This window comes from Sinocyclocheilus grahami, unplaced genomic scaffold, assembly GCF_001515645.1.
Source record: "Sinocyclocheilus grahami isolate Dianchi unplaced genomic scaffold, SAMN03320097.WGS_v1.1 scaffold219.1, whole genome shotgun sequence".
In the NCBI taxonomy this organism is placed as follows: Eukaryota; Metazoa; Chordata; class Actinopteri; order Cypriniformes; family Cyprinidae; genus Sinocyclocheilus; species Sinocyclocheilus grahami.
The window spans coordinates 936,288-946,003 of NW_015505398.1; the positions used below are offsets into that span (position 1 = coordinate 936,288).

General features: G+C 37.6%; 1 protein-coding gene and 1 long non-coding RNA gene across 2 annotated transcripts; both read right to left on the minus strand.

Annotated features, from left to right (window-relative positions):
- Nucleotides 1-320: 320 nt before the first annotated feature.
- On the minus strand, nt 321-1,413 carry LOC107596449 (uncharacterized). Its single transcript, XR_001610368.1, has 3 exons — nt 1,400-1,413; nt 791-851; nt 321-462 (listed from the first exon to the last, which is right to left on the minus strand). It is a non-coding gene; the product is annotated as an uncharacterized lncRNA (long non-coding RNA).
- A 5,830-nt stretch (nt 1,414-7,243) lies between these two features.
- LOC107596430 (four-jointed box protein 1-like) lies at nt 7,244-9,505 on the minus strand. Its single transcript, XM_016287172.1, has one exon. The coding sequence runs from the start codon at nt 9,410-9,412 to the stop codon at nt 8,231-8,233; it is 1,182 nt and encodes a 393-aa protein (XP_016142658.1). The 5' UTR covers nt 9,413-9,505; the 3' UTR covers nt 7,244-8,230.
- Between the last annotated feature and the right edge of the window lie 211 nt (nt 9,506-9,716).

Sequence of the window (9,716 nt, forward strand, 5' to 3'; positions counted from 1 at the left end):
ATTTTCTGTTTTATTTTAATTCAATTCCCAATGTTAATTTAAAAACACAACAAAACATGATTTTTTTATCTGGAAACATTTCCCTATAAAACATGAAAAAACTAGTTTAACAAACTAACATAAAACAGTTTATCTCCGAATCACAACAAACGGCATCAAAACTATATGGTTTTATTCCACTCTGAGTTCACAATATTGGCAGTACTGAATTTTAGGTGCTAACTCACCTTTTCTGAGGTTGAGCATTACCTGCTGAATAAAATATAAAGTGCTTTTCATACACTTAGTCCAGGTGCAGAGCATACATCAGGCTGAAAAAATGGACATAGAAGGCCTGAGATCGGTCGGTTCATCCATTACAAAGTTTTCTTCCAAGATGATTCCCACTCTAGATGGGTTAGATGTGGACTTGCTTGATCAACGCTGAGGATTCTTACTGGAGTCTGTCTTGTCAGCTGCATCCTAACAGAGGAAGAAACAGATCGATAAAGACATTATCAAGTCAGTCAGATAATGCTGTTGTCTAATACTCAAGATCATATGCTGCGTTCACACCATGTTCTACTTAGAGCTGTTCATGTCCTTGGACCGGGAACTGTGCGTTTCTATGGCAACACTATCGATGCCTAAATTAATCTGCAGCAGTCAGGTACAGTCATGTGGTACAAGTAGAAGCTCTCCGAAAATTCCCTAAGTAATTATGAATTCTACAAGGACATGAATTCTTTTTCCAAGATGGAATCTTGTAATTATGGCAAATACCACATGGGATGAATGCACTTATACATACCTGGTTTACTGTAAAAAGAGCTGGCCTTTGGGTGATGTCAGGCTTGTCGTTGACAACTTTTCTGTGTAGAACAAACATTAAAGTTACAGTCTTTATAAGGGCATCTGACTTAAGGGTTTACATTTAATTGTGCAGTGCGCCAGTCAATAAAGTGATCCTCCTCAGAACAGGTCTCAGTTAACCCACATGACTTACATCTGATCTGGAGTTTTGCTGTAAGGTGGCATAAACATTTTAGTGCATAAAGTAATTTAAATGCATGTACATGCCTGATGTGAACAACGACATTGTTTTGTTCTTGTATAACTTCCATGTTTGAACATAGAGACAGGGTTTCACAGACAGGGCTTGGCTTAAGCCAGGACTAGGCCTTGGTTAAATTAGGATATTTAAATAACTTTTATAAAAATGCCTTAAGAACTTTACGGGTGTGCATCTTGAGACACGACAATGGCACTGACATATTTTAAGATGTGTCAGTACAAGATATTTTCAGGTAAGACAGCTTGAACATGCATTTTAGTCTGAGACTGGTCTGTGAATTCGGGGGATAATGTTTATATAACGTTAGCTGTGCTCTCTTTTCACAGTTATGAGGGCCATACTTACACTTCCAAAGCATCTCTTTCATTTCTTCTTCCTTCAAGAAAAATGTTAAATTAAAATGAGAAATGTTGCCAAATTTAAAATGACTACAAAAAAAGGACAAAAGCACATAGGAAAATTACTAAAGATTAAAGTATAAAAAACTGAACTAAAAAAAAAACATAAAAATACCAACATATTTACATAAAAATGAAAATTCCACCATCATTTATTCATCCTTATGTCATTCCAAAACTGCATGACTGACTTTCTTCTGTGGAACATAAAAGAAGAGATTTTTTGTCCAATCAATGAAAATCAGTGGGGTTCAGTGTTGTTTTGAACCCCACTGACTTTCATTGTACAGACAAAAACAGTTGAAACATCCTTCAAAATATTTTCTTTTATGAGTTCAACACAAGAAAAAAGCTCATGCATACAACATGAAGATGAGTAAATGATGCCAGAATTTTCATTCTGGGGTGAACTGTCCCTTTAAGTCTCACCTTTATTTTATATTTTGAATATACACAATGCCATAATCTAAATTTCCATCTCAACATGGACCGTATCACATTCTACACGTTTGATGCATGGACAGACAGCAGTAATGAGATAACATTCGTCTGCCTGCATATGCAATGGAGCGGTTCGCAGATGAATAAGATAAGCTCCCCATTGCTTAATAAAAGAGTGCTTCTCTGGCCTTGTCCTTAGTGCAAAAGTCAATGGGAGAACACAACGGCATGCATACTAATAATGAGCCCACATCCCTGGAGCCTGGGACTGTTTTTGTTCTGGGAGCCTGAGCCACTGTTTGAGCCTCCGTGGATGTCTCTTTCCGAGGGCAGATGAAACCATCAGAAGCCCAGCGGCTCTGCAGGGATGACAGTTAACAGAGCAACTCACCTCAGACTTGTGATAGTTTGACGGGCGGACGATTAGCATTTCCTGCTTGTAATCTTTTGTGTAGCAATGAAGGGAAGGTATGTTTGCTGTTTTGCCAAGTGAAAGTGTGGCACTCACTCACTACTCCCCTGCGGGGATCTTTAAAAGTCCCGCATGAGCTCTCAGACTGCACTGAGATTGGGATGGAGCTACATGTTTGATGAGAGGAAGTGAAGTTTGTTTTTAAACTAGCAGTGAACTGAATAAAACAGAATAAGTGGCCCTCAGAACATTTCACTGAGTAAAGTGCACAACTTAGTGACGGAGTGAAGGGTGTGTTCGAGAAACTCCAGGTTTACAAGCTCCCAACAGAGCAGAATGAAGCTTTTGAATACACTTTTTAAAGATGTAACCTGTTAAATTATGGTATGGGTAAAAAAGCCATATTTTTGTCTGTACAGTATGTTACAACTCATTAATGTATATATAATTAAGTGATATAATGTTACTATACCAAAATCTGCTTTTTACCTTAAATTGATAATAATAACACAGGTGGCACAATAGAAAGCCACACAATGAATCAGAGTTCACTGTAAGTGACCTGTCCATAAAAAAATGTCCAATACTTGCATATAGTCAGTGTACATGGTCAAACACACTACACAACATGTAACATGCATTTGTATCACATAACGTAATTCATACGTTATGTGATACAAATTCGTAATAATGTAAATCAAAATCCTAATTTCTTTGTTACTGGAAACAAAAATGAGAATGAAACATTATTTAAGTATAATCAATGTGTCAAGCAGGCATGTCCTTCACTGTTATAGAGTAATTCATAATTTTCACTTCCAAAAACCATACATTTGAGGGCATTTAACAGTAAAAAGACTGTATTCTCAAAAAATATTATACCCTGTTCATCTGACAATGCAAACACGGGCAAAAATTTGACTAATGTGCCTTCTCGTTTTAGGCCTTGACAGCCCACTGAACGTGGTAGTTTGATGGGCAGGTGATTAGCATTCCTTCCTTGTTCTCCTTTGTGTAAAGGGAAAGCATGTTTGCTGTTTGGGAGAGTGAAAATGCAGTCCATACTGACTGTCCCTCGGTGGGGGGTCTTACCCATTACAATAAGCCCTGACTGAGCATATAGACTGCACTGACCACTCTTGGCGCAGGGAAAACAAAATATTTGCATCACCTGGTGCTCTAAGGCATTTAATGCGGGAGGAAGTACCAGCACTCCTGAGGGAATTACTGAGGCATTCCCTTCTCTGGAGATTCCTGAGAGCAAGGTGCAAGGGGGTACTGGGAGAAGAAGGGGATGAGGGAGACACAAAATGAGACATGATGTAATGGGATTAACATTCCCAAAATATTGTGCACTGTTTGATAGAATCATATGATCTATTTTTATATTTCATCATTAAAATGCACAAATATTAAAAACTTCTAAAACATCTGTTTTTGGTTTACTTTCTGTCAAGCGTGGTACACAAATGGTAGTCTGCAGCAGGAGTCCACTTTGTTACAACAGACCGCCACCTGGTGGCTGAATATGCACAGTTTGTCTGTTTGTGTGTTTTTTTTATATATATATAACTTAAAGAAAGTAAAATAAATGAAGCCCAAATTACTATTTTGGCCACTTAGAAGGGCGGGTAATACTTAATTTGACCGACTTAACCTATATTATTATTATTATTATTATTATTATAGAGGATGAATAACATCATATTGCTACTTCAGGCACTTTTTAGCAAATGTGAAGAGAGATCACACAACAATGTGTGATTTTCTGGGAGGCTTAATTGAAATAAATATGTTTATACATAAATTAAAAAAAATTATTCTAAAAATTGTTAACTTGTTTATGTGTATTATGTAGTGCTTAAAAATCAGACATTACATTTCAAACAAATATAATCCTTTGAATACTTCCTATTCATCAAAAAAAAAAAAAAATCCTGAAAAACACACACACACACACACACACATTATATATGTAAATTTAATATCCTTTTTAAGATAAATTAATATAAAATTAATATATATATTTTCAGGATTCTTTAATATATCATAGTTTCCGCAAAATTATTAATCTGCACAATTGCTTTCAACATTGATAATAAAAAGAAATGTTTCTCCAGCCTCAAATCAATTAGAATGATTTCTGAAGAATCATGTTACATTGAAAAATCGAGCAATTCCTGCTGAAAATTCAGCTTTGCCATCAAAGGTATAAAATACATTTTAAAACATATTAAAATAGAAAACGGTTATTTTAAATTGTAATGATATTACAATTTTATACATTCAATTAATTAATTAAGCAATGCAGCCTTAGTGAGCAGAATACACTCTTTTTTTTACAATTTACATTCTAAAGTTTGAAGTCTTTAAAATGTTTTCATGCTTTTGAAATATATGTGTGTGTGTGTGTATCTTTCAATATACAAATGAAATCCCTCTTTATAGTTAGAATGTGTTATGAAAGAGGACCGGGACTTATGTGTAGAGCTTTGTGAGTGAGACTATGTGGATGAGGCCATTACTTTACTTTTGACAAAAGGGATGACTTCATCTTTTCTGAGCCATTAGGATGTAGTAGGAAGTGTTGTCTTGGGGCTGGTAGGGGCTCGTGAAAGAGCCATTTTTCCTCAGTGCTCAATGTGCTTTGAGATCAGTAGAGGGAAACACAGGGGAGGGAATGCGCTGTGTGCCATTCTCCTATTTATTTTTATGGCTCTTCCGTTTTCCTCAGTGAGGAAGCAAAATAGGGCCTGGGGGGAGAACTGCCAATTACTGCCAGTCTGCTACGGAGTGCTTTGGCCTCGCCTCTGTTCTTCCATAGCAACTCATGAATTGCATGTGTGTACATGTGTTTGTGTGCATGAGTAGGAGATTTACTACAACAAACAATGCATTCATGAGCACATATTTCTCTCGAAATCCTTAACAGGCAAGATACACAAAAATAGTTTTACTGGCAAAATAATGAAGAAAAATACATTTTATGTACAGCTTTCCACTAATGCACAACACATTCATGCGCCAAGGTTGGGAAATGTCCGAAAAACAGAGTCATTAAATTCTCTATAAGTTCATGCTTACACCCACTTCGCCATTCTGCAAATCCCACGTCTGTTCTGATAGATGGTGATCCACACTTCCACTCGGCTCCATGTATTTGTCATTATTATAGATGGATTCTATTTGGTTCCATCAGTGTTAGTGGCGCACAGAGAGGGGAAAGCCTTTTGTGTGGAGGCTGAGTAAATTATTTGTGTTCCATACAGGGGGGAAATGGGTTAATATTTTAACCATACTTTGACACCTTCACAACAGGGAATTGGTCTCATTTTTGTTGAAGTTTGGAAAATGTTAAAATGCCCATATAGTCTACAAGCTGCCCCATATATCACTGTAAAATAAAAAGCTACAGCACAAAAACCACAGACCTTTGAAAAATAGAATAAGGCATTGTCTCTGAGGTCATTACATAATGCCTATACAGCCTTGCTTAAAAATAAAGAAGTTCCTTTTGGCTTAACTTTTTGAGCTTCAGGTTTAGAGTTGGGAAAACAAAAGTTTGAGGTTAGTAGATACGTTAATGTTTTTTGAAAGAAATTTCTTTTACTTAACAAGGTTTCATTTATTTGATCAAAAATACAGTAAAAACAATATTTCTATCATGACAACTCTGAGGGGTTGGCATGGTATAATGTATATGACAATGCTAATGAGTTTGGTCTTTGGGTTTTTGGTGGAATAGCTCATTGGCTGCTTATACAAAAAGAACCAATAAGCTGTGCTATGTTATAATGATGTCATTATGTCAGATTGAGTTTGCCCTATCGGACAAGAGTTTCATGACAGAACTTTGGATATATTGTGAGACATTAAAGCATTATTTTGAACATATTTTTAAATGTAATTTATTCCTGTGATGAAAAGCTGAATTTTCAGTGGCCATTATCCTAGTCTTCAGTGGTATATGTTGATTTGGTGCAAAATAAACATTTATTATTATTATCTATGTTGAAAACACTGTTGTGCTGCTTAACATTTTTGTTTAAACCATAGGATTTGTTTTTTTCAGGATTCTTTGATGAATAGAAAGTTCAGAAGAACAGCATTTATTTGAAATAGGAATATTTTGTAATAGCACGTCTTTGATCACACTTTTGATCAACTTAATGCACCCTTGTTGAATAAAAGTATTTAGTCCTAACCCTAAAATTTCAAACAGTCGTGTACATTTACAAAATTATTGGTTTTATTTTTTGAACAAAAAAAATATTTTTTTAAACAAACCAATGAATTCAAAAGCTTGTTATGTATGTTAAACACAACACCAGCATCCTACAGTTGGAGTTTCAGTAAAGTAGACTTACTGATATAGTTTAAGATCTGCAAATTGTAAGAGTAAACATATTTAGCTGTAGTTGTGAGCTGTGTTTGACATGGGAAGTGACTGATTGGGCAGGTGGCTGATCTGGTATAAACATTCCCCTCTGCTTAACCTCTGACCTCCATTTAATCACTTCTGCTGCTCCCTCTACTGTATATAAGCCATAGGACTCCAAGTCACACCAACATGAAATATTTAAAAGATATGTGGCATAGAAAAGTATTTAAAAAGCTCACTTTGTTGTTAATGTTCCTGATCCCAAAGCAGTCAAGATAAAATAGCTTAAAGAGGCTATGAGTGATGTTGATGAAAGCTGCAAATGCCTTTGAAACCAAATCCCCCTCAACACAGGCCATGAAAGGACTGAGATTCTGTAGGGAAATGCAGGAATGGAGCCCTCTGTTCTACCATATTTGTTGCAATCAAGTCCTCCCAATTCTCACAAAATGGTATTTCTTCCACATGACTAAAGCTGTATATTGCATTTTAAATGAGCATTTCTGCAACTTTTGACGAGATGCCACAAAGTCGTGCTCTGATGAAAAGGTGCTCGAAGATTTCACTTTAATATTTAATGACAGTTCACCCTGCCTCCATCACATCTGATTTATGGAACCAAACATAATTGACAGATTTAATAATACATATTAGATTTGCCATTTTTTGCAAACAAGTTGATTTTTTTTGTCTGACTCTACTCCACCAATAAAAATGTGGGCAAATACATTAATAAAGCATAATTCCAAACTAGGAAAATAATGCATGTAATTGTTTTTCAGGAAGGGTTTTGTAGAGTATATATCAATCATGGAGATCAATATTACTGATAATAGTACCGAAACACATTGCTGTCTCAGCATTCATAATAAGCTGCATTGAACAGTCATACATCATTCTGTCAAGCCTATTCACATTCAACCAATGCTAAGATGATCTCATCTGCATGTTATAGAAATGAGAAGCATCATGGCCGAACAGATGGGGAGGGTTGTAACACTTCTTTGACATTTAATTCTATTGGACCTACAGATATTGCACAAATTTGAACAAAATGTAGACTGATATGAAAAATCACAAATAAATGAACAGATAGATTTTAAATGTAGTACATTTTCTGTGTTACAACTCATCTGGGTGTGGTAGGTGTAACAACAGCACACCACACTTGACATTCATTTAAACAGTTTAGGGATGAATAAATAAATACCATAGATTTATATGAAATATCCAAAGTTTAGGATACATGCAAATATGAGACAGTGTGTTAAGACTGTAAGATCCATTTACTCTTTATTATTGATTAATTATTTTGGACCCTCATGAAAACAAAACATCTTAAACCAGCTTGCTGCCTGCCCAAACTGGTCTGTTTTCAACCCATAGACTCAACAATAGCAGCCTTTTGCTAATATCCCTATTCTGCCACGTTATTCATTAATTCTACTAAGCATTATAAGTTCACATTGGAATGGCACGATAACAATACAGACAGCAACGTATTTATAGCACCTACAAATAGAAACACCTGAGCTCGCAAATGTCTACATGATTTCTGTGCACTGCCTAATGTGTTTGTAAACCACATCAATCCTGTTCTGCAACGTAATCGCGTGCTCTTCAGACAGAGAGCCCAGCTCGCGCGCCAACGGTTCCCTCGCGCGGTACAGCTCACACAGCCGCTTCGCGCTGTTCCCGGAGCGCTTCAACTCAGAAACACGCCGGACTGTACTTCTGCGAAAAATACACGACGAACCCAGCAGTAGCCTGTGATATCGTTCCCACAAGTCAAGCACTCTGTATCCGTGAACAAGCCCTGCCTCGTTATCAATAAAAAGCAAATGCCCGTTGACTGTTTTGAGAAGGTTATTAGTGGTCCTCTCCATCACGCGCGCGTCCCACTGGAGACTGAAAATGTGACTGACAATTCGATCAAAGTTGGCTGTTAAATAATCAAATAGGATTAGATCACTCCATTGCATTAACTCAACCAGATACGTTACAGTCATGTTAGATATATTCTCAGCAGAGAGTTGCAGAGCTCCTACTTGCTGTTTCCGCAAATGCAATGGAATAAACACTCCAGTGACATTTGGGATGAATTCAGTGAGAGACACAATGGCATTTGGCGACCACCCTAACGCCTCGATATTTCCTCGCACACTTGCCCACTGCTCACTGGACAGGTTCAGTTTGGAAAGCACCAAGGGCGGAAGGTTGGAAATCCCAAGCAGTTCCGCTAGATAATACGAGAGCGTTTCTCCCAGCACTTGATCCGCGTCGATGCCGTATCGCACGCATGCTCTCGTGCCGTCGGCGAAGGTCGCTAGGCGGTTTGTGGGTCGGCCGCAGCCCGCTTCCAGCACAACCACCCGAGCGTCCCGAACCTGCTCTCTCCACTTCCTCTCGTGCTCCACGCCAAAAACACGAGTGGAGAGACCGTCGAGCCACGAGCTCCAGAAGACCCGGTGCTCGATCGCGTTATCCAGAATACTAAAAGTTTTTCCATCGCGCAATCCTGCGTTCACCGGCGCGTGTCTTTTAGAAATATTTACCTGCTCGTTTGCAACAGAAAATACAACGTCCCGTTCAGTGGATTGCTGGACAAATACGAACCAAAGATGCAACTTCACATTTCCAATCCACGTAACTATTCCAAGCCACATAAAAAGTGACGCGCATAATTTCACCTTGCCGGCGTTCATGATTTGGATTTCAAAACGCATTTAGTCCATTTCGCGTTCCATTTACCTCTTCTTGCATGAGTCGTCTATGGCTAAAATATGATCATTATGAATTCTCCTCTCCTATGCGATGTTCCCTGCATCTCCTCCCAAACTCTTCCAAGCCTTCTGTACAGCTTCAATCGCATGGACGCGAATCATGTGACCAAACTCAGATCATGAGACTTGAAATGTGGTTTCATATTTCTTCAGGGGGAATGCCAATGACGAAAAGGTTAGATGAGGATGTTTAGACTTTTCTGGTAAATGCACAGGAAAGTATTCGGATCTGATATATTTCAAACTT

What these genes read in the sequence shown, in the direction of transcription:
- LOC107596430 (XM_016287172.1), bottom strand. Translation starts at nt 9,412, where the DNA reads ATGCGTTTTGAAATCCAAATCATGAACGCCGGCAAGGTGAAATTATGC.